This window comes from Pithys albifrons, chromosome 3 (assembly GCF_047495875.1).
Source record: "Pithys albifrons albifrons isolate INPA30051 chromosome 3, PitAlb_v1, whole genome shotgun sequence".
In the NCBI taxonomy this organism is placed as follows: domain Eukaryota; kingdom Metazoa; phylum Chordata; class Aves; order Passeriformes; family Thamnophilidae; genus Pithys; species Pithys albifrons.
In genome coordinates this window covers 45,918,162-45,941,695 of record NC_092460.1, presented here as the reverse complement: position 1 = coordinate 45,941,695, position 23,534 = coordinate 45,918,162, and the positions used below count along the sequence as shown (strand labels likewise).

The window sequence follows — 23,534 nt, the reverse complement described above, 5'->3', positions numbered from 1 at the left end:
ACTCTCCTATCCCCAGGGCTGGCTGTAAAGCCCTTCTGTCCCTCTTGTGCTGTTTCTAGTCCTAACTCAGGTGTCTTTGCACTGTGCCTGCCAGAGAGATGCCCAAACAACAGCAAGGCAGTCACAGAGCCCAGCCAAGCCTTGCTCCTTGCCCTCTGCATGTGCAGGCTCCATGTGCCAGTGGATTAGGATGGGAAGAGCTGATGTCATGGGCCTGGGTGGCACAGACATCTCTGTTACGTAACCCTGGAGAACATATGTTGATAAGAGCATCTGATGCTTATTCTGGGAGCTTGATAGCCTGTTGTCTCATCCTTATGTAAGATGGGGAGGTTCCTCTTGTTTAAAAACAGATGAGTGATAAAGGCCTGAAAAGCTTTTGTTGAATGTTTTTGTTGTGGCCTCCCACCAGATATTTAATGTTAGGCTGTGCTGGTTGGTTGCATAAATAGCTGCTATTCCCAGGTAAGCAAAGGACTGACTTGCTTAATATGTTTCATAAAGGATGGAAAAAGGCTAATTGAGAAATAAACAAAAAAACCCTGCAGAGAACATGGAATATGAATGTCTGCAGATGAGCAGCATTCATAAAGTCTGTAAAATAACAAGGTTTTTGCCAAGCCAAGAGAAATGATGGTGAAAACTTCGTTACACAATAGTGAATATTTGCCTGCATGTAGTATTGTTTTTTTTTTCTTTTTTGAAAAACATCCCTATCAATGTTCTTGTTTGCCATGTGACTTGAATCTTTTACATAAGTATGATTTTGTAATGGTGTTTATTGATTTACTGTAAAGATTGTTGCTATTTTTTTAATATTATTTTTGTTGATAAACTTGGTGGAACAGAGAGAATTATAAAAGAAAAATGCATAGGTCATGCTAAATCAAGAGCTACAAATAGCTGAAAAAACGCAGACAACTTGAACAGTACAAAAAAAGACAAAAATAAGATTAATCTCAGTAAGACGCAACCACTCAGATGGTGAGAAATTCCCCAAACCTGGAAGTCAGTTTGTCAGCTGTATTCAAGCAAGTTTTCCTGCTCTGGCCTAACAGTGTTAAAGTCTGTTCTTTTTCAATATTTTGTAATGGGGATGTAGGTGCTGGCAATTCTGACTTTCCTTTGGATGCCCTGATTCCTTGTCAAATCATCCTTCTTTCCTTCTTTCCCTTCCCAAGTCCTGTGCTGCAGGATTAGCTATTTCTAACTGTAGATGCTTTAATAGCTTGCCACAATTGTTTTAATACCATGAAGATCATGATCATCAGAGCTCACTCTGAGCTTGTAAACTGCTTGTGCTGAAAATGTTTTGCAGTGTATTAAAGAAGGTGAAAGAATGTTGTGAATGCCACAACTATCTTGTTTTGGGCAACTTCTCCCTTTCCAGGTGCAGTTGCTGGTGTCCAATCAAGATGTGGATAACTACAAGCAAATCAAGGCTGATCTGGATCAGCTGCGTCTGACTGTGGAAAAATCAGAGCTGTGGGTTGAGAAGAGCAGCAATTACGAGAGTGGAGAGGTGGGAGACAGTCAGACCAAAGGGGGAGAAGAGCCTCTGGAGGTGGGTTGAAAGCATTTGCTGTTAGAATTGTTTCAATATTGATAGTTTAATGAACTGCTGCACAATTGTGGTCTTGTTAACCAAAGTAGCAAAGTGAGGATGTGCAGTGTTCTGGCTGAGCTTTAGGAATAGATAGAAAAGGAAATAAACTTGTATCAATGTGTTCAATATTCTCTCCTGCTGCTTCCAGTAACTGTATTCCTGTGTCTCAGAGCTGCCTTCCTTCCTAGAGAGGAGGGAAACCACACTGTGGCCAGGGAAGCAATTCAGGAATTACATGTTGGCAGTTGGGAAAAAGGATGAGTAGAGAGTGTCCTGCAGCTGAGGGAGAGGAGCATAATCAACCCCATGTTTTCAAACATCCCAAGTCATTCCACTCTTCACCAAACATTTAGACTTGACCTAAGAATGTTGAGATTTTGTAGGTGAACTATGTTTTTGTTTCTTTGGTCTTTGTCATACCACAGTGCTGTGGTTTGAGAAACTGTAGGACTTGAATCTGGGACCATGAAGACTTGATTTTCTTCTTAAAATTTCATTATTTGTGTTTCTTTAATTTTGTTTTTCGGTGAAAACTGAGGTCATCATGTAATGACTCCTGTAGGAGTAATACTGAATTTTAAGAAAACTGAGTCTTTAGGAAAACACAGAGTGTTGCAGGAGTTGCTGGCTTTGAGGTTTGTGGCATAGCAATAGGCAGAGCAGCCTTTCCCACTGATCTCTATTCCCACTTTTACATTTTCCTCAGAGGAAGTGGGGAGAGATGAACAACTGCAATTTCTGACACAGCACTTTCCTTGTTCTCTTCCATGGTAGAATCTTCCCTGGTGTTGAGAAACACGGGAAGACACTGGGGAAGCTTAGTAGGAAGCCAAGTGGAGATTATACAGCTCTATGAAGGCCACACATTGAGGAAAAGGTGGAGCCATCAAGAAGAGACAAGATATTTGCAGATATCTGTGAACACATTTGGCCTTTTAGATGGGAAAGCAGATCTTTGGTGGCTTCACATGAGGGAAAACCCACCACTTCAAGAAAGAATCCCAATTTCTTTCAACAGTGTGTGTCCTGTTCTTTCTCTGGTCTAACTTAGCTGAATTTAGAGAACTAGGGGGGAATCTGGGCTTTATGAGCTTAAGTATGTGGGATTTTCTACTTTCTTTCCTTGAGCATAGCTCTAGTTGGGGAAAAAAAAATCTTCCTTTATGTATTTAATGGAAGGAAACAGTGATGTGGAAACAGGATGCAGAATTGCAGCAGGATTACAAGGTTATCTAGTTATAATACATCCTAAAAGTGTAATAAGATCCCTTTTATTCCTGTGGATAGCCCTGAGAGCAAAGAAACTCCAGGAAGGGGGGGTGAAGCAATGTCCTTGAAAAGAGGCATCTCTCAGTGGGATATTTTCAGTGGTTTTGTCCCCTGAGGTGTCCATGGGTCTGTAAGGATTAGCAGTGCTCCAGCAGATGCGCAATATTATGTCTGGCAGATCAGAGAGATTATTCTATCAGAACAGGAATATGTAATCTGGTGGTTTAAAACATGGTTAAATCATCTGGTGGTAACTCCCTGAGAGCTGTGTCAGGTTAGAATAGCTCAGAATCTCGTCCATGGTTGGGTTTTTTCCATTACATTATTCCTTAACAGACAGCAAATGTTTTTACACTGCAAAAAAAAAAGTCTGTTAGATAGTCATTATTCTCTGTGAGATCTTGAGCCAGATGTTGGAGGTGAGATGCTGGTCATAATCTACAACATGTGAAGCAGGTGGCTTGCCTTCAAGCAGATAAATATCCCATGAGATCTAGGTTTTCTTGGAATGAAGTATTGAGCTGGATGAACCGCTGGATCTTTAGGGAATATGCTTCATTTGCCTGTGCTTAATTTTTCCCAAGCAACATTAAATTGCACACAAGGGCTTAAATGACATTCCAGAACACTCTCATGTTAAGCCCAAGTTTCTGTCCTCACTGAAGCATGTTAAAAGATGTGCAGTAGAGTTTTAAAATATCAAAGTTGGGGTTTTTTTGCCTTTGGGCTTCTGAGACCTTCTGGGTAGATGTTTCCACCTTTCTACCATAACCTATAGGATTAGAGACTTTTTTTTTCAGTCATTTGATTCCAGAAATGCAATTTGTAGCAAAAAGGCACCTTGTTCTTCTCAAAGTATCCAGAGTTCTCCACAGGGAAAATGGCAAACCTTACATCCATGCAGGACTGTCTTGGACTGAAAGCTGGAATCTGGGGTTGCATTTGGGGTCTGGAAAGAAAGGCTCTTAAGTCCTGAGGCAAAGTGATATCCCAGGAATTTTACAAACAGAGGAAGGAAATAGCATTTCCTAAAGGTGGGGGACTCAGGTGAGAACCTTTCTCAGTGAGGTCCCAATGGAAAAGCCTGACAGAGGATGTTTATCCTGGGGCATAACGAGGCAAGAATGCCTTTGGTGTCCCAGGGGTGTGATTCTCCTGGTAACTACATCCCTGGCATGCTCTTCTGGGTTCAATAAACAGTTTTTTAGGATGCATTCAGCAGTTTGGTGCTGATCTCCACTTCCAGATAAGACATACCGTTCACATGGATTATAAAAGTGCTTTGATTGAGGAAGAGTGCTGATAAAACAAACAGGTAAATTAATCTTGGTGAACCCCCCGTCCCAGAATGGAGGAGGGTGGTTAATTATGGCCAAAAGCCTGAAATATCCTGCAAAGTATTGATTCAAACAGCTGGAGAGATGGCAGCCTGTCTGCTAACACAGCTAAGCAAATAAAATGCACCTTTGCAGCATGGATGGCACAGCTACCCTGAGCTGTCCCAAGTGGGGCAGCTGTTCTTACCCACTGCAAATTCAGGCCAGGTGGGATTTACAGACCCCCTCAGCTCCACCAGCAGCTGAGAAAGCTCAGACAGAGCTTTCTAGGCATAAAAACATTCAGCCTGGTGTGCATGTGTGTGTGTTTTAGGCTATTTCTCTCCTCCTAAAACAGTAGGAAGTTTGAGAACATCATGAAAGTCAGAAGTGCACCTGTTTCTTCTTTATTTATGCCATCACACTGGTTTGCGTCCCTGTGGTTGTACTGTGAGGCAGTTTCAGGATTTCAGCATCCAAAGGCCAGTCTTTCAGTTCTTTGTGTTGCCATTTCAGAAGGGCTTATGTAGCTGACAGCAGGAAAAACCCACCCCAACACTGGTTATTTGTGTAGATGTTCTTCCCTGTTTTGATTGAGGTGTGCATGGAAAGGTGTGTGGGTGTTGGCAGATACTTTGCTGACTTGATTTCTCTTATTTATCCTACCCAGCTGGGCCTTTCCAAAAGCCAAGGCCCAGAGCAGACGGCATCAGGACTTGGTGTTGCAGCTTAACATGCGGTTCCTATTTGTTTTTAAATCCTCCTGCATCATCCTGAGATAAGGACAGAAGCATCCTCTTCGTGGGAGGAACATCTCTAATTTCCACATGCTACTCGTCCCTGTATAGCTGAGAATTCCACCCTACTTATCTCAGCTGCAGAGGTCTTCTTAAGCTCTTTCTCCAGACTTTTTAGTGTTCACATACACTGGTTTTGTACTTTTTCCAGATGCACTGCAGGTTTTTGGAATGTGTAGTCACTACTAATAAACATTTATTGCCCATATTCTCACAGTATTTAAATTCCTTGGGATGCCCAGTGTGTGATTTAGGGATATACTCTGTTTTATGAGTATGAAAACATAGAGTAATTCCTTCAAGTTGCATTGGAAATTTGAAACAAAGGAAGGACTTTTCACTCACTGGACCAGTGGATGAAGACTAAACAAATCTTTTCTGTGTTCTGAGCTGCAGTAATAGTTTTTCACTGGCTATTATTAAATACAATTAATTCTTGTTGAGGAAATTGCAGTAAACCTCCACTTGTGTGTTCTTTATTACAGGAGTCAAACATTTTGAGCCCAATCCAGGATGGGAGCAAAAAGCCCCAGATAGACAGCATTAAAAGCAATAACTACAATATCGTTAAAGAGGTTGGTACATCTGCCCAGAAACTTGCTGGACATACTTGTTGGCTAAATAATTTAGCAATTATCATGAAAGAAAGTAGCTTTGGATGGTTTTGAGAGACAGGTGGGGTTCTTTGCTTGCTTGCAGCCTTATCTGTTTGTTTGCTTGTTTGTAGATTTTGATTCGACTCAGCAAACTTTGCATTCAGAACAAAAAATGCCGCAACCAACAACAACGGCTGCTGAAGAACATGGGAGCCCACCTGGTGGTCCTGGACCTGCTGCAGATCCCCTATGAAAAGGTTGTTCTCTTCACTTTAGTGCTAAAGAGCATGAGCTCAATGAAGGGAAAAGCCTCAAGAGGCCCAAGAAGCAACATGATTTTTTTTTAAATTGAATTTAGTCAAATGTTGTAGGAATGTGAAAATGATGCCATTTTTTACCTTAAGAATGATGGGTTTGGGCTCAGGTTAAATGTGGCTGCCTGCACAGAACAGGTTTTATTTCAGACTTGGTATTTACTGCCTTGGGTGCCTGGATATCAGTGTTGTCATTCCTGTAATAGCCAAACCTTAGATCTGTAGTTGCTGCCCAGAAACAGGTATTGGTTCAATGGAGCTTCTGCCAGGGAATCTAAACCCCAGTGTTGGTCCTGGTGTGAGTGCTGTTGTAGGTACAATAGTTGGAACAAAAGCTTTCAAGGATCAAATCTGAAGTAACTTCCTTGGTTCAGTGGTGGACATCTTTAATCTAGTTCCACTTATAGTTTTTTTTAACAAGATATTGTGATTTTTGTACTGATTTAATGGCATGGAGCATACAAATTATTGGTCTACATGGAAGATCTTTCTGGATCTTAGAGGAAGCATGAGGAGGGGAGAGGAGAGGGGAGGGGATGGGAGAGAGGAGGAAAGGAGAGAGAACCTCTTCTGGGCTACATTTTGCTGAGTGTTACTCAAGGATATGATAGAGACACTGAGCTGTCATCATTAAATTAGTGCTTGTCCATAAAATCATCAAATCATAATTAGAATATTACATGAGAGGAATATAAAATGGGAATGAAATTAGGCATACATAGTGTGGGAGTGTGTGTATGAGCATATGCACCTGTGTAGGTGTGCACACACATGCACACACACGTCTCTTTCTATAGGTAGCTATATAAAAGCAAAACCTTTGCCAAAGCTTAAAAATAATGCAGGCTAGAGAACTTTTTTCTTTTTTTTTAAATTAAGCCACTTGGCACTTTTTTTAAACTAGGAAATTATAACCAGGCATCAGGAAATCTTGGAGTTATGCTCCTCCCTGTGATTCTCTAAGGTGAGGTTGATACAGAATAAGGCACAGCCACTAATGGACTCTGAAGGTAAATAGATCAATTGCTTTCGCCAGAGGGAGAATTCCTGCCCTATAAAGGCTCAGGAGAATTGGCTTGTTCCTGGTTGAATGGAAGTTGTGTGGTTTTAACAAGTATCTTTAGGTATGCCCAGCTGATTTTGTTTGTCTTTTCTTCCTGCAGAGTGATGAAAAGATGAATGAAGTTATGAATCTAGCCCACACTTTCCTCCAGAATTTCTGTCGAGGAAATCCTCAGAATCAAATTCTCCTCCACAAAAACCTCAACTTGTTCTTAACCCCAGGGGTAAGTATTCCATTTTAAGTGGAATATTATAACTGGAAGTAAATTTGGGCTTGCTGAAAAATTTCAGTGCTAAATAAACAATTTCATTTAATTGTGCTCCCTCTCCTTTCTCTTTTCTTTCTCTTCTCTCCCTTATTATTGCTCTTCATGTTATTGTTTTTAATGTTGACATTTGACAAGTGGAAATCAATATTACCTGTGTGATTTACTGGAAGTATCTATGAACATGTGTCATGTTATCACATGGTGCTCAGCCTGAGTCTTATCTTGACTGTGAGTCAAGGCAGAAGATGCTGTGATTGTGCTGCCATGAAACTCATGTGACAGCAGAATCAGACCCATTCTATTAAATCATTGTTTCTACAATGCACCTTTTTCACAATCCCTTTGTGTGCATGTGTGTTTGCAGATATATTCATGTAGGGTGGCACTCAGTGACAGATCTACTGAGCACAACATGCTTTTAGTAGGAAAGTTGTGAATATAAAGATTGTAGATCCTGGCCTGTGTACATTAGGAAGCATTTGTTCTACTCTTTATGCTCTTTGGTGAAGTTGGTGAATGGCACTGAGCTGACCACAGTGGGAACCAGTGCCCACGTTCCATCCTATCCAACAGCAACATGGCCACATCACTCAGGTGCCAAGTAGGGTGCTTTGCTTGCACTTGCATTTCTGTTCTTTGAAGTTGAGTTCCTCATCATCTCAGTTCTTGTGCTACTGTGCACATTGTGGAGCAAACTCAGTGTGGGTTCCTTTCAGCTGACACTGAAGAGACAGGTGTTCTCCAGCAGCACACCTGATCCTCAGGAGGAAGGGAGCTAACTAGAGCAAGTTTGAAACAAAAGCCCCAAGAAGGCACAAAGTCTGGGTGCTGCCTCCTCAGCAGCATCTCCTCTTGCTACTGATGTGTTCCTCTTGTTCCGTGCTGCCCCCTGAGCCACAGCCTTGGGCTCCCTCTGTGTTTCATGTGGAGAGAGATGTTCCCTCAGAAAGTGAGCAGGCTGCTCATGCCATGATCTGCCAGAGGGAGCCACAGCCACCAATCCTCTCATGTGGTGGCCTCAATGCAAGGTTTGATGGTCAGTGGGGTGAGGGTGGTTTCAGGTTCTTGGATATCGAAGTCACAGAATATTCTGAGCTGGAAGGGACCCACAAGGATCAGCGAGTCCAACTCCTGGCCCTGCAAAGGACCATCCCCAGGAGTCACACCTTGTGCCCCAGAGGATCATCCAAACCCTCCTGGAGCTCTGGCAGTCTTGGGGCCGTGCCCACTACTCTGGGGAGCCTGGTCAGTGCCCACCACCCTCTGGGGGAAGAACCTTTCCCTGAGATCCAACCCATCCCTGCCCTGGCACAGCTCCAGCCATTCCCCCCCTCTGGGGGAAGAACCTCCCTTAATATCCAACCTAAACCTCCCCTGACACAACTCCAGGCCATTCCCTAAGGTCCTATCACTGGTCACAGAGAGAAGAAATCAGTGCCTGCCCCTCCTCTGCCCTTGTGAGGAGGTTGTAGACCCTACAGATTGCTCTGGCAGTGTGTATGGGGTGTGTCTTCACCTTCCACATGGACACAGGCTTTGTTTGTGCCCACTTTAGGACCTTTTTATACTCACAGGAAGGTGTGGAGAAACCCCATCCCAAATGAAAGCCAAGCCCTATCTCTTTGAACCTCAGAGCAAATCTGCCCTTCTCACAAGCCTCTCTCCATTTTAACCTGTTGCAGCTGCTGGAAGCTGAAACCATGAGGCACATCTTCATGAACAACTACCTGCTGTGCAATGAGATCAGCGAGAGGGTGGTGCAGCACTTCGTGCACTGCATCGAGACCCACGGGCGGCACGTGGAGTACCTGCGCTTCCTGCAGACCATCGTCAAGGCAGACGGCAAATACGTCAAGAAATGCCAGGACATGGTCATGACAGAGGTGAGGGAAAGGTTCTCTTGTTCATCACTGCTGCATTTTGGGGTTGGGCTGGTTTTTTGCTCTTGGATGGAATGGCTTCCTCACTTTGGAATCTGAAGCAGCGTCACAAATAATGAATATTTTAGCAGACGTTTTTGGGAGTTTGATCTAATTTTGTAAGGCCATCTGTGGAACTACTAGAAAGAAAACTTGAGTGTTAGCATGGTGATACAGAGATGTCTATTTGTAGAGGATGTAGCATGGAAATCTCAGTGTTATATAAACCTTCCTTTTCCTGTTCTGTAATTTAGGCTCTCTTCTACCCTTCTTGTGGCGTGGTTTGCCATACAAAAGGTTCTTACCTCAATGGATTTGTCTAAATAGTTTTGTAAACCATTTTTTAGTATGTGACAATACTAGATACTAGTTTCTGCCTTTTTTTTTGTTTTGTCTTGTTCAGAGCATTTATGTGAGAATCAATAGAGCTACTCCAGCTTTAACTAGTCAGGTTCTGAGTCTGACCTGGTAACTTCCACTGAGTGGTTTGTGGACATATCATTTTGCCAATAAAGTTCCCAGGAAAATACCTCACTGACTTCTCTGTAACTGGGATTCGATATATATAGTGAGCGTGAAAAATCAAGTCTTCAACTTGCAGACACTTCTGCATTTAACTGTAATTATGTTGACAGTTCAATAAGATTAATAAGTGGGTAAAGTTGAATATGGTGAAATGTCCTGGTGGGATCAGAGTCCAGGGAACATTTTTCTTTACTTTACAAAGTGCTTTTCTTTTTTTGTTTCGTGTGTCTGGTTTCTTTTTTTAAGAGTCATCTTTGGAAAGAAATCACAGATAAACTCTAATTGTGGTATGAGCAAAACTAAACCCTGCTGAATTTTTATTCCACAGCAATAAAGGGAAAAACTTCTAATTAAAAAATAAAGCTCCAGCCTACATGGATAACCTTTAGTGGAATCCACCTCAACCTTTTCAATTTGACTGAAGTGTTTTAACATGCAGTATCAATTACAAGCTTTTGATTTACATAATTCAAGCAGTTCTTGTGCCTTTGCGGTTTTAGATTTCCCCCCTTCCACCAAAGCTTCTTGTAGGTTTTTACTTTCTCATCTAACAAAATTTTTAGATTGTTCTCAATTTAAATACCTTTTGTTGCTGACCTATAACAGCACAGAGATAAATTGTCATATTACATTTTCAACCTGGCTGGATGATGAAAATAGAAATGAACTTGGATATGACATTCACATCATGAGTCCTGCAGGAATTTGCTGGGGAGAGGGAGCAAATTTTGATGAAAGAGAGTCAGAAGATGATCAGTTAAAAAAAAAAGGAAATTGCAAGTAAGATTACGATTTTTTTAGAGAAGGGTGCTAATAATGAAATCTGAATGGTGCATGACTGGCAGTCATAAAAGGAACAGAGTAGCCAAATGTTTGGAACTTGCTAGAGAGTCAGGGCAGTTCCTCAGGAGACAACTGGGATGTACTTTGCAACCTTAAACAAGTGGTGTAGCTTTTTTTGTGCCTCCAGATGGGGCACATAAACAATTTACCAGAAGACAAGAGAGAACATGACTGTGCAGCACATCTCAAGTGCTCCTGTGTTTTCTTTCACCCCCGGGAAGTATATTGTGGTTTATTCCTGTTTCTTGGCAGTAAGGGATGAGCTGATCTTATTTACGTGTTTTAGGAAGGGCACACAGACAAAGAGCACTGCCATAAAATACACTGAACATTCCCAATCTGGCTCATTCCCTGGTTCTAATCCCTGCTCTCCATGTCTGTACACTGCTAGTAATGATGTTTACTGTCCTTAAAGGTTCCTTAGGGCACTTTTTCTCATTCCAAGCCTGCTTTGAGGTTCCTGGAAGAACCTTCCTGTCAGTGCTGACATTGTTACAGAGGGGAAAGCAGAGTTTGCTGTTGAACCAGATCAATGTGGCAGCAGAGTTTTGTATTACCTACAGAATTCTGGAGTAATATATCACAGAGCATCAACACTGACTCATTATACTTCCATGGAATTCTTAACTCATTGAAAATATATATATTAGTGGAAGAAAATGCTGCTGGTTTGGGGCGTTTTTCCCATCATCGCTGAGCTCATGGTCCTCAGTGAGAACTTGAGCTACCACTCTTCTTTTTCAGCTTCTCAAGGGATGTTATTTTCTCTGTTTGGGTCAATCAAATTCACTCTGTTTCTTCCTCATTCATCAGTGATAAGTACATGGAAGGATGAGGGCTCAGTTTGACTTGATGTGATAAATATCAGGCAATACTGGTACAGATTAGGATTTGGCATAAGACTCTAACTCCAGGGGAACCAGGAAAGAGTTGTCTTCTTCTTCTATGTGCAAAATATGCATAAGTGGGGATAAAACTATGGGAATGTGGTGAACAACTTAATAGAAAGTGATAGAGATTGTACCTTTGCAGAGGGCCCAGTGTGGATTTTTTAATTATTATTTTGTCCTAAGAGCATAATGTCAGACACCAGTATGGAAAAGTTAGTTCAGTTTTTCAGCATTTTGGATACTCATTTTTTTCCTTTATTTTTTTTTTCAGCCATTGAGTGCAATGAAATTAATGGGTGTGTGCACTGTGTCTCTTTCCTCCTTCCCAAGCTCTTGTCCCTTTAAAAACTTTTTCTTTCCTGTGGTTTGTCCAGAAAATGTCTGAAAAGTCATGAGTAGAAATGTTTTAGAAACCCAAAGATAAGCCAGTAACAGGAACTGCAGGAATGACTGAATTCAAAATTCATCCCAGCAAAATGTCAAAGTAAAAATAAGCAAGAAATGGGGAAAACACAAACAGAAAAGTTGTGAATGCAAAATTTGAAAAGTTGAAACCCTGGAAAATGTAACAAAATGTTTCTTGACTTTTCATTCCGAGAGACTGATTTTCATTCCTGCTCTTGCTGCTTTCCCATTTTTCCACAGTTCCACCAACCTTTAAGCCCACCTTGGAATTCAGGGAGCTGGGTGTTCATGCCACGTATGGATTACATATGTCAGGGCCTCATTCACAGAGTGTGTGGTGCTGCCAGGGCTGTGTTTTTGACTAGGAAAGGCTTATGAGGGCTTGTTTTCACCCATACTGAGAGGACATTATGCTAAAACGGAAAGGGGTGGAGAGAGGACAGGACTCCTGTCCTATCCCAGCTCTGCTTGAGCTTGTGGAGCAGCTCTGGCTGTGGGATCTGATCCTCCTGAGGTGAGCAATGCACTTGTAGCAGAATCAAATATTTATCCCATACACCAATTTTATGAGAAATGAAAGTGCTGACATAGAATCATAGAATCAGTTGGGTTGGAAAAGACCTCTGAGATCATCAAGTCCAGCCCTTGGGCCAGCTCCAGTCCCTTTACCAGATCATGGCACTCAGTGCCACAGCCAAGCTCACTTTAAAAACCTCCAGGGATGGGGAATCCACCCCCTCTCTGGGCAGCCCATTCCAATGCCTGAGCACTCTCTCTGCAAAGAAGTTTTTTCTGCTCTCCAGCTTCAATTTCCCCTGGCAGAGCTTGAGCCCATCGTGCCCCCTTGTCCTATTGCTGAGTGCCTGGGAGAAGAGACCAACCCCCACCTGGCCAGAACTTCCCTTCAGGGAGTTACAGACAGTGACAGTGTCATGACCCACTCGCCACATGGGTTGGGAAGAGCATTTCCAGTGCTGAGCCAGGTGGGATAAGAGATGGGTTCAGTTTTGGGTGAGCATCAGGATTTTTGTGGAGGATTTAATCTCTCTGCACCCCAAATGCCTGTCTGTAAACCGGGGGGAATAATCCATCCTGGCCTCACAGCAGGAGGTGATGGTAATTAATTAACCTCAGCAAACATTGAGAGGGTGGGAGTAATTAGGTTGGCATAATGTCTTAGGTGAAACAGAGCCACATAGAAATTAAACCTCAAATTCACCTTGTATTAGTTCACTCCTTGGTGAGTTATTTCATATTTGCACATATGTAGATAAGGTATCAGAAAAAAATTCTTTGCAGAGAGTGCTCAGGCATTGGAATGGGCTGCCCAGAGAGGGGATGGATTTCCCATCCCTGGAGGTTTTTAACCTGAGCTTGGCCGTAGCACTGAGTGCCATGATCTGGTAAAGGGACTGGAGTTGGCCCAAGGGTTGGACTTGATGATCTCGGAGGTCTTTTCCAACCCAATCCATTCTATGGTTCTGTGAAGAGTAGAAGTTTGGATATTGTTTTGACATGTGTATTTGGTAAGCCACATCCAAGTGTGGGTTGTTTGGTTGGGTTTTTTCACCCAAACAGTCTTTGCATATGTAAAGTAAGAATAAAATAAGAAATTTAAGAGAATTGCTTCATTTGGAAAAGACCTCTGAGATCACTGAGCCCAAAATTCCTGCAGTGCAGGGTGCTTAAAGCCTTGGTATCTCTTCCAGCTGATAAATGGTGGTGAAGATGTGCTGATATTCTACAACGACAGAGCATCCTTTCCAGTCCTGCTGCAAATGATGTGCTCGGAGCGCGACCGAGCGGACGAGAGCGGCCCCTTGGCGTACCACGTCACCCTGGTGGAGCTGCTGGCAGCCTGCACAGAGGGCAAGAACGTGTACACAGAGATCAAGTGCAACTCCCTCCTGCCCCTGGATGACATAGTGAGAGTGGTGACCCACGAGGACTGCATTCCTGAGGTGGGACTCACGGGATGGCCAAGCATACAGGGTGTTTTTAGAAACACAGTGTTTATTTGCTTATAACGTTGAATATTTACACAGAAAATGCAACAGGTGGTGTTTGTTAAGGTGAATAAGTGAGAAAGGATGGACAACATTTTCTTCAGCAGGCAATTCTTTGTCCTTTATGCTTTGGGTATCAGCTTTTGAGGCCAGACACCTTGGGTTGCTTTCCTGGGTGTGTCCAGTCACTCTCAGAGTTTAATGCTCTCATAACTTGTGGCTGTGGAGACCCAGATTGGTCAGGGCAATGTGTTGTTTCTGCCTGAATTTATTGGAAATGACATTATGAAGTGGGAGTTTTGGGTGAAGTCTCGTTTTTTACATTCAGTTGCAGTGCAGCAAATGTTTGTTGGGGTTTTTTTGTTTTTTTTTTTTACTCACTGCATATTGACACAATTGTGCAGCTCCTGCCTGTCATGCCTCAGTAGGACTGGGACACAGTTTGATGGAAAAAGGGGGCTCATGGCAACAGAACTGGGGCCAGCAGGAGTTCAAACTCCCTCCATGCTGTGCAAAAGTCCCCCTGTGATCAACTGATTCTTTTATTAGAAAGAAGAACGTTTTATTTGCTCAGAGGTTCCTCCTACCATTAATTTCAACAGATGCTAATTTAAAATAAGCCCAAACAAATGAAACCTGAAGGTCTGGTCTGAGTTCTCCCATGACTGCCTTAAACATATGCAGCTCTCTCATCTCCTTTGACCGTGACAAGACATTTTCAGTGCATCTCCATATGTTCATATTTAATCTATACATTTCAGGCTCTGGTTGTCCATTTTTGTTCAGGCAGACTTACAGTGCTGGAGAGGAGTGCAGCTGAAGCCTTGTGCTGCTGGTGCTGCAATCCCAGTGCTCCACAGCCTTTCCCTTTGACTGAGATCCCAGAGTTCTGCATTAGGATGGTGAGAATACAGGCACTGCAGTCCCAGCTCTGCTCAAGAACTTTGAGTTTAAATTTGGCCAGCCTGTCACAAGGCATCCTGCATTTTGACAGCTCCTGGATCTGGAGCCAGACCCTTCTAGCCTTAACATCATATTAAGTACAGAATTATTGCTGGCTTGTCTTGTGAGGCTTTTGTCATCAGGGTAAGAATGTTTGCAAAACCTTTTAATTTTTCTTCATGTCATCTTTCAGTAAGTACATTAAAGGCATGTGCTGCTGTGCTTCTCCTGATATCTTCAGAACCAAACATATGCATTATTATGTTTATTAATGTTTGTTATTACTGGCAGCATCATCTTTATTGTTCAGTACTTGCAGATAGAGAACCTTACATTGTTTTTACTGTTCCATTCCACACTGACTGTGTTGTCTCTGTCCCTGCAGGTGAAAATTGCCTATGTTAATTTTGTTAATCATTGTTATGTGGACACTGAAGTGGAAATGAAAGAAATCTATGCCAGTAACCATATCTGGAAGCTATTTGAAAACTTCCTTGTTGATATGGCAAGGGTAAGCTTCACAAGGTGTTAAATATTAGTGTGGCCATGGGTGGCAACTCAACTTCTTTTGGTGAACTCATTTTAATTTGCCAACTGTTTTTATTCAAAGTTGACAATAGAAGTGGTTTGCTGTTTTTATCATAATTTAACTGATGATTACTGGCAGTCTTCTCTTTCTAAAAGGGCATCTTTAAAGTGGGTGCAGGTACAGGGTTGAGAGATGTGTCTGTGTTTTGAGAGTGTGTGTTACATCTCATTATGGTGGTGACTAAAACAAACCCCCACACCTGCAATCTCTTCCTCCACTCTGTTGTTTTAGTGAGGGTCAGTGTGTTCTTTGGCTCATGTTGCTTCTTTAATCTCACTTCAGCCACAGGTTTGTGGAGGCTGGTGGAGTGTGTTTGGTCCCTGATGCTGGACAGTGCTTTGGAGCTGTTACGGAGCGTGTTGTGATAGCACATTCTTATCTTTTCCCAATCCGTGGTCCATTTCACTTCATAGCACTTAAGCTCTCACTTCTTGCATTCTTCATTTTGTTGAAATAAAGGAAAAAAAAAGGTTAAAGAATCTCAGTCTTCCTCCAGCAGACATTCACCCCAAAGTGATAGTTTGTCACAACATAGTTTCTATGAGATGGGAGAAAATATCATGAATTCTGGCTGAAAGAAGAATGAGTGCAAAGACTTGTGTCAAGCACTGGGACCTGTTCATTGCTCTGTGAAACAGAAAACTTAGAAATGGTTGGGTTATTTTCTTTCGGATTTTTTTTCCTTTCCTTTCTTTTTCCCTGGGAGCAGGTATGGACAGGGATGTTTGTGCTCCTTTGTTGCTGGCAGCCATTTTCAGCAGTAATTAGTCCTCTACAAACCCTGTTTTCTTGCTGTTTGTCTTGTCTCTGTGGTTGTATTATACAGTGAAAGCCCTTCTGGACAAACCAACCTTGGCTGAAAATTAAGATCAGAAACATCCTTGGAGGGATATTCTGACTTTTAACCTTGCTGGTTTTACCCTGAGAAGTATTTTCTCCTGTTTAATTCCCTTTCTGGTTTGCCCTTTCCTGACATGTCCTGACCCTGCTCCCCCAAGCAGCCTATCCCTCCTTCCCAGCCCTTGAACGTGACCAATTTGCTGTGCCCTTGGGCTACAAATAAGACATGTAAGAAGAGTTTTCTGTCCACATCTCCTCTCCTGAGCCTGGGGACAAACTGCACTGTGCTAAATGATGTAGGGTTGTCCTCGTGGCAGGAAGCACCAGGTTTGCTTCCACAAACCTTTCTCCTAAGAGAAATCAGAATCCAGGCCTTCAGAGGTGAACACTGAGTGTGTCATTAATGCTGTATTTGGTGTGCAGGTGCTGTTGGCACCCAGTGGCAAAATGCAGTTTTATTAAGCCCTCAGGGCAGTCACCCAATTAATCCTCTTAATTCCCTGGCTGATGGCTAAAAGAGCATGTGGGAAGCGCTCTGGCCTGTCCTGCTCTCCAGCCAGGTCCCCGTGAAGAGCCATATTTTCCAGGTTATTGGGTGTATTTGTGCAGGTTTGTTGTTCTGGAGCCCAGCCAGAGCCCCTGTGTTATAAATGCATCAGCGTTCTGCAGCCATCAGGACAGTGAGAAGGCTGTCAGCCTCATGAAAGATGCTACAAGAGCTTTCAAAGCATTGAGAAAAAGAGCCCTCTGATCCTGTGTGTGTGTTCCAGGGATGCTTTTGCATGGGGGAAGGGGAAGTGCTTTATCTTTTAGCTGCTGCTACAAATGCCTGTCAGTGGGTGAGTGTGTGAGCTTTGAGTCTGTTATTAGAGAGTACTAAGGTGAAAGACGGGGAGTTTGATCTTCTGGTTGGATTCCTTCAATTTTTTTATTATAGATAGATATGTGTGTAAAAAAAAGAACCATTTTTTTCAGTCTGTTTCTGGACTGAGGAAGGAAATATTTAGCCCCCAGCTGTCATTCCTCTTTCAACAACGTGCCACACTGCAAAGCAGTGCTGAAACTGGGTTTGCCAAGAGCTTTCAAACACACCCTGTTTCTCCAGCTGCCTCCCACCTCCTTTCTGCTATGTGTGCCTCCCAGCCTTGCCCTGAGCTCAGGGGATGCTGCTGAAGGAAAGGCTTCCCTTTTTTCTGTGTGTGGCCCAGCCTGGAAGTCTGAGCAGGATTAAAGCAAGAGCTGTGATCTGACAGCTCTAAAGACATCCTGGCTTTCACTGCAGAAGTTTTCGAGTATTATTCATGTGAGTTTTGGTCCCAAAGCCTCTTAAGGGGTTTTTAAACACTGTTTTCTCAATCCTCATCTCCATGTTATGCATTTCAGGGTTGTTTTTTTTTACTTCCATGGAGAAAGATCTTTCAGTCCCCAAAGGGCAGAGGGATGAGAACAAATGAGAGGATTTCCAAATTCCTTCTGAGTTGGGAATTTTTTCGTGCTGGAGCAGAGTGGCATCCCCACATATGGCTCTGCTTTTCAGGCAACTGAAGGGGAAGCTTAAAAGTGTTTTGGAATTCAGTTTTGGTGACTTCTGAGTTCACTGAACAGCTCCCTGTCTTCCTATTGGGATTCTAAGTGCTGAGCCTCAGAGCTACCAGTTCCAGCCAAAAGTGGCATGCAGATTAATTAAAGCAGAAGAACTTCAAGAGGTTTTTAGTTCTATGGTCTCTTGTGGGAGAAGACCCCGAGTTTATTAAATGGCAAAGGTATTATAAACGATGGATCGATGAAGACATGGACATTACAAACTCCAATGTTCCTAATGCTAATATTTTGCACAAGATCTACAGGAATATGAACTCAAATACCCCTTACATGGACACCTCGGTTGTTTGATACAACTGCGACACAAACATGTCTTCCCTATTGCTTTTTCCTTAGTCATTCCTGTCCCAGTTTCTCCTTCCCATAATCCCCTTAGAGTTCCTTTCCCGCCCCTGTTCCTGATTGGTTGCAGTTCTGTACCCTTTTTGGTCTTATCCCTGTTCTCTGATTGGTTGTTATCCCCGTTTTACTATTGGTTGTCATGAAGTTCCACCCCTACTTCCCATTGGTCTGTTTCTCAATCCTTTCCTCAACCAATGGGAAACTCAGCTCCGCCCCTTGTTCCAGAACCTTCCCTGCCTAACCCTATATAAACGAGGCATTCCCAATAAAGTTGCTTCTTCTGTTGCCACCAAGCCTATTGTCAGGACCTCTCTGTGGGGTGCAGCGAGGGATGGGTGCGGAGGGAGCCTTTCTGGGCTTTGAGGGGCTGAGGCTGATCTCACTAGAGCTCATTATCACTGAGAGCTGAGCCCCTCAGAACTGAAGACCCTCACCAATATTTGGGGGTCAAATCATCCATCTTTCTTTTTGTTGTTGAAACAAGCTGGATTATTAACTGAATTGTTTACCTTTGTGAGGATTGGGGGTGCTGACAGTGTTACACTTTTGCCAGAATCAAAGGGCTGCAGAGTTTGCTCTTGCAGTTCAGCCACTGTTGCTTCTCTGACCAAAATCTTTCCTTTCCTGGGGTCATAAAAATGCACTACATGGAAGCATGGTTTACCTGACACATTTTAGACAAGCAAAGCTCCTCAAGATGCCTCATTTCTCCAGGTCTCAAGTTCTCTTTGGCTGTTCCTCTGCCTTCCCTGTGGCTTGTGTGTTACTCAGGGTGCTTTTGTGTTCCCAGGGGCTGTATCATCCCCTGAACACAGGATGCCATATCAGTAACCTTCCTGAAAACATCCCTGTCTTGTGGCATCCAAGTGTGACTGTGTAGTTAGAGAGAATCTCTGCCCTGTGTGAGATTCGGGGGCTGAGGATTGTCTTTCTGCTTGTCACCAACTCTTCTCTGTGACGTTAAGCAATTCACTCAGCTCCTCTGGACTCCAGTTCCCAGCCCTGAAGCGATGCAGGGTAAGTGTGCACCACTCAGGGGGTTAAATGCACACAGAGTGTACAGATAGTGATGGAAAGGCTACCCCAGGAGTCTGTGTACAAAATAAATTCTGCGTTTGCCTGGATTCCCTGTAACACTGCAGTCTTCTTTGGCTTGCAGGTGGCAGAGACAGCAAATCTTCATTTCTTGTTAAACATGACTCAAACTGCTTATTTAAAGGTGTTCAAGACATACAATGACTACAGTCAGTGCTCCTTTTTTGTCCAGTCTTGCCTTTCTTACTGTGTTTGCCTCTCTGTAGACACCTTTCAGTGCAGTGTGCACTGACATGTGCAAAGCCAACATGACTCTGTGTAGATGTTCACAAAAAGAAACAAAGGAAATACTGAAGGATGCAAATCCACCCCAGTAATCTTTTCCTTTCTTTCAGTATGACATCTTTATGTGGCAACAAACTTTTAGTGTTGTACCAAAGGGAGTCTTCAGGAATCTTTTGTACAAATCTTCCCACATCCTCCCATCATTTAATCATCCTTCTGTGTTCCAGAGTTGTCATGGTACCATCCATTCCCTTCTTTCATTGTTTTAACTTGGCTTTTGTATTTTCCCCTTGTGGCTTCCCTAAGAAATGCTGCCCATCTTACAGTACAGTCTTAAAGGCTGTTGTATTGATTGTGCTCTCTCCTTCCTTTCCCTCTTTTTAAAAATTTTTCCTGCAAATGAGCTTCCATTTTGCCACCCAATTGTGGTGATTAATTGCCAAGAGAAGTTAAACATTACATGAAATCTTTCTGACCTCTGTTGTTGATGTCTCATCTGTCTCTGAAGGATCTTCCAACCAGCCCCACAATGGGAGGAAAGGTCCATTTGCTTCTTGAATCTGTCTGAATGTGTAAGTGGCATACAGGGTGCTGATTTAGGGGGATCTTCTCTTCATGGTGGGGGAAAGAATAACCAGCCAGGCAGGACGAGCTAGTTCAGAAGAGAAGGGTATTCAAAAAACACCGTGGACCTCCATGAAGAAAGATAAGCTGTCACAAATACAGCTTGAACTCTAAGAGCAATCTCTGAAAGAATCTGGATAAAAATAATTTGGTTTTATATTAAGAAGGAATATCAGATGTGTTGTAATAAATAGCAAATAATAAAGGTTGCTTATTGCAAAGAACTGAATCTCAGTGTGTGCTCCTCCTTCCCTGCAGGTTTGCAACACAACCACGGATCGTAAACACGCAGACACCTCTCTGGAGAAATATGTCACTGAGCCTGTAATGAACATTGTGAGTGGCTTCTTCAATTCACCATTTTCAGACAACAGCACCAGCCTCCAGGTAAGGAAAAGAGACACAGACAAATATGTTATTCAGAGAGTTAATGAGATCCCTTCCTCTCCCTGCACTGGAATGCCATGTCTTTTCATCCTCCTTTGAGGTCTCTGTCCCCTCTCCTGCCACTGACTAGCAGCTTAATTCCTCTTTAAAACACTTAATCATTTACATCTCTGAACAGACATTCCAGCATGGTCAGGTTTACATCTGACTCTTGTGAATTCATTATAGGAGAATCCTTGCAGAATAATGGCCCATGTTTGTATTTGTGTGAGAAAAGTGCTGTGTCCTGTGACAGGAGGGCCACATACCTGAGAACTGGGAGGACTCCTCTGTCACAGCCTCACAGAATAACAGAAATCTCCCTTATCACAGAATCCCAGGCTATTCTGAGCTGGAAGGGACCCACAAGGATCATCAAGTCCAACTCTTAAGCCAATGACCTTGGCATTATTACAACCAAGTTTTAACCAACTGAGCTCGTCTCAGGGTCTGTCCTTCTGCTCTGTCTTGTGTTTGCATGGTATCAGTGTCATTTTGAGGAAAACTTACACCTTTTTGGAGGTGCAGCTTTGATTTCTGTTCCTGCCAGTCCTAAGCTTCAAAGAGACTTTAATGGAGCTGTGACTTCAGTCCACAAGCTAAACCTCCGTGGCTTACATTGTGTGAAACCCTAGGACAGTTGTGAGGAGAACCTTAAAGGTAAAATTCTATGTTTTTCTCTTTGTTTTCAGACACATCAGCCTGTTTTTATCCAGCTGCTTCAGGCTGCTTTTAGAATCTACAACTGCACCTGGCCAAACCCAACACAGAAAGCCTCAGTGGAGTCATGTATCAAGACTTTGGCTGAAGTGGGTAGGTGCCAGGTTTTATTTATCATTCTCTGTGTTCGAAACTTGGGGCTTAACAGTGTTTAATTTAGCTCTACCATCCTGAAGTTGTGATTTCAGAAATCCCACTTTTTGAGGGTAAATCTTTTCTGCTTTTATAACCCATTGAAATCTGTCCCATCAAATAGGGTTGTCAAGGTGAAACCTGCAGGTCAGAGTGAGCAATGGTTGAACTTTGAACCATCAGTTTTAATTTGATGGTTGAAGCTTTTGATGATTTTAACTTCTTAATATCAAGCAAGTTAGGATATTAAAACACAACATAAGCACAGGTGTTCCTGTTCGTGGTAGGAGGACAGAATGAGATGATCTTTAAGGTCCAATACTTTCAAATTCAAATACCACGTTAAAATGGAACTTGTTTTAAAACTTCTTATCCTGCAATAAAAAGTATTCTTCACCAATACAGAGCTAAGACTGGCAAAAATTCATTAAGTTAAATTTCTGTAAATACAATTTTAAGTCTTTTGCTGTGACAGAAAAAAAGAATGTTATTCAATTTAGTTTCCAAAAATCAGTGATGCTGGTTACTTATAGAATAAGGTTCTGATTAGTGTGAATGAAAGCTGAGCAGAGATACATAGAAACTGGCTAAAATCTTTTGGTTTTTCCTTTTTAAAAAAGTATTAATAAATAATGATAAAATAATTTGAAAGAGTCCCTTAACCATCTGCAGCATCTGTGGCATTGTAACAATTTAGATTTGGGGAACAGCTTTATGGAAGTATCATTTAACATTTCAGCCAAAACATCTCATTAACTTTTTGTGTGAATGAGCATAAGCAGTTACCTTACAACTTAGCAACCTTCAGTTGTTTTAGTTGTTGTGCAAATGATTTAATTATGGATCCATCTGGCAAGGGAACTTCGGAAGTTAAGGACCTTTTATTTCCTCTATGCTACAGCTACTGCAGTCTCACATACAGCTCCATCCCTCCAAATCCTTGTTTATGTGTTAAACCTCATGTCCTTGCTCTTCTCTGGAAAGTCATCAATAAATTACTGCCTTTGGAAGTCTGGGGGAAGAAGTAGGGCAGGTGAGAGTGTTTGAAGACTGAGCTTCTGAACAGTTCAGTGCCTTCATTTTTGTAGGGCTGCACCTAAACCCAAATTCTAGCTCAGGGAGGTGGCTGTGTTGTTTCACCAAGGGTATTTGGAGACCCCTGAGCATGGGTTTATGTTCCATTTGCCTACAGCAAACAGCTGACTGTAGCATGAAAAACCCACAGCTGTGCAGAGCTCTGGTGAGTTCTGGATGAGTCAGGCCCAGGGTCTCACTGGGCTTTCTCTTCTCCCATGTGCTGGGACAAGAGGAAATGGCCTCAGGCTGCACCAGGGGAGGTGCAGATTGGCTGTTAGGAGAAATTTCTTCATGGAAACGGTTGTCAAGCTTTGGAACAGAATGCCCAGGAAAGTGGTTGAGTCACCATCCCTGGAGGTATTTCAAAGATGTGTAAATGTGGCACTTAGTGACAAGTCCACCACTAAATCAGTCCCTATCAGGTCACTGGTCAGACTCTATTTAAAGCTCTTTTCCAACCTGAATGATTCCATGTCCTGGTGAGACAGCCAAGCTGAACTCGTCCCCGCAGCAGCCTGACAGGGGAACCATGGGTGCCCTGAAGGGGATGGCAGGTCCAGCTTTCTGGCCAGATGTGCCAGCATGTGAAAGGGCTGCTGGGATTTGGTGGCAAGTGTTCTGTGTGCCTCTGGTTCTTTGGGGAGCCAGGGGGAAAGCCTTACTGTGTGGCATGGCTGACACCTGGAGTTTTCTTCACATACTTGAGTTGCTTCCCTGTTTGGTGGATTCACTTTCTACCTCTGCTACAGTCATAGAATCATAGAATCAGCTGGGTTGGAAGAGACCTCTGAGATCATCAAGTCCAACCCTTAATCCAACCCCACTTTGATTACCAGATCATGGCACTCAGTGCCATGTCCAGTCTCACCTTAAAAACCTCCAGGGTTGGAGAATCCACCCCCTCTCTGGGCAGCCCATTCCAATGCCTGAGCACTCTCTCTGCAAAGAACTTCTTCCTGATATCCAACCTAAACCTCCCCTGGCAGAGCTTGAGCCCGTGCCCCCTTGTCCTACTGTTGGTTGCCTGAGAGAAGAGACCAACCCCCACCTGGCCAGAACTTCTCTTCAGGCAGTTCCAGACAGTGCTGAGGTCACCTCTGAGC

At 42.9% G+C, this 23,534-nt stretch overlaps 1 protein-coding gene across 3 annotated transcripts in view; it reads left to right on the top strand.

The window, feature by feature from the left end:
• ITPR2 (inositol 1,4,5-trisphosphate receptor type 2) overlaps nt 1-23,534 on the top strand; it is a 243,975-nt gene that overhangs the window by 92,760 nt on the left and 127,681 nt on the right. For all 3 annotated transcript variants that reach the window (XM_071551613.1, XM_071551611.1, XM_071551614.1), the window contains 9 exons: nt 1,391-1,564; nt 5,474-5,563; nt 5,716-5,841; nt 7,062-7,184; nt 8,912-9,112; nt 13,521-13,772; nt 15,145-15,270; nt 20,335-20,463; nt 21,195-21,315. In XM_071551613.1, the coding sequence (XP_071407714.1) occupies nt 1,391-1,564; nt 5,474-5,563; nt 5,716-5,841; nt 7,062-7,184; nt 8,912-9,112; nt 13,521-13,772; nt 15,145-15,270; nt 20,335-20,463; nt 21,195-21,315 (1,342 nt within the window). The remainder of the gene's footprint in view (nt 1-1,390; nt 1,565-5,473; nt 5,564-5,715; nt 5,842-7,061; nt 7,185-8,911; nt 9,113-13,520; nt 13,773-15,144; nt 15,271-20,334; nt 20,464-21,194; nt 21,316-23,534) is intronic.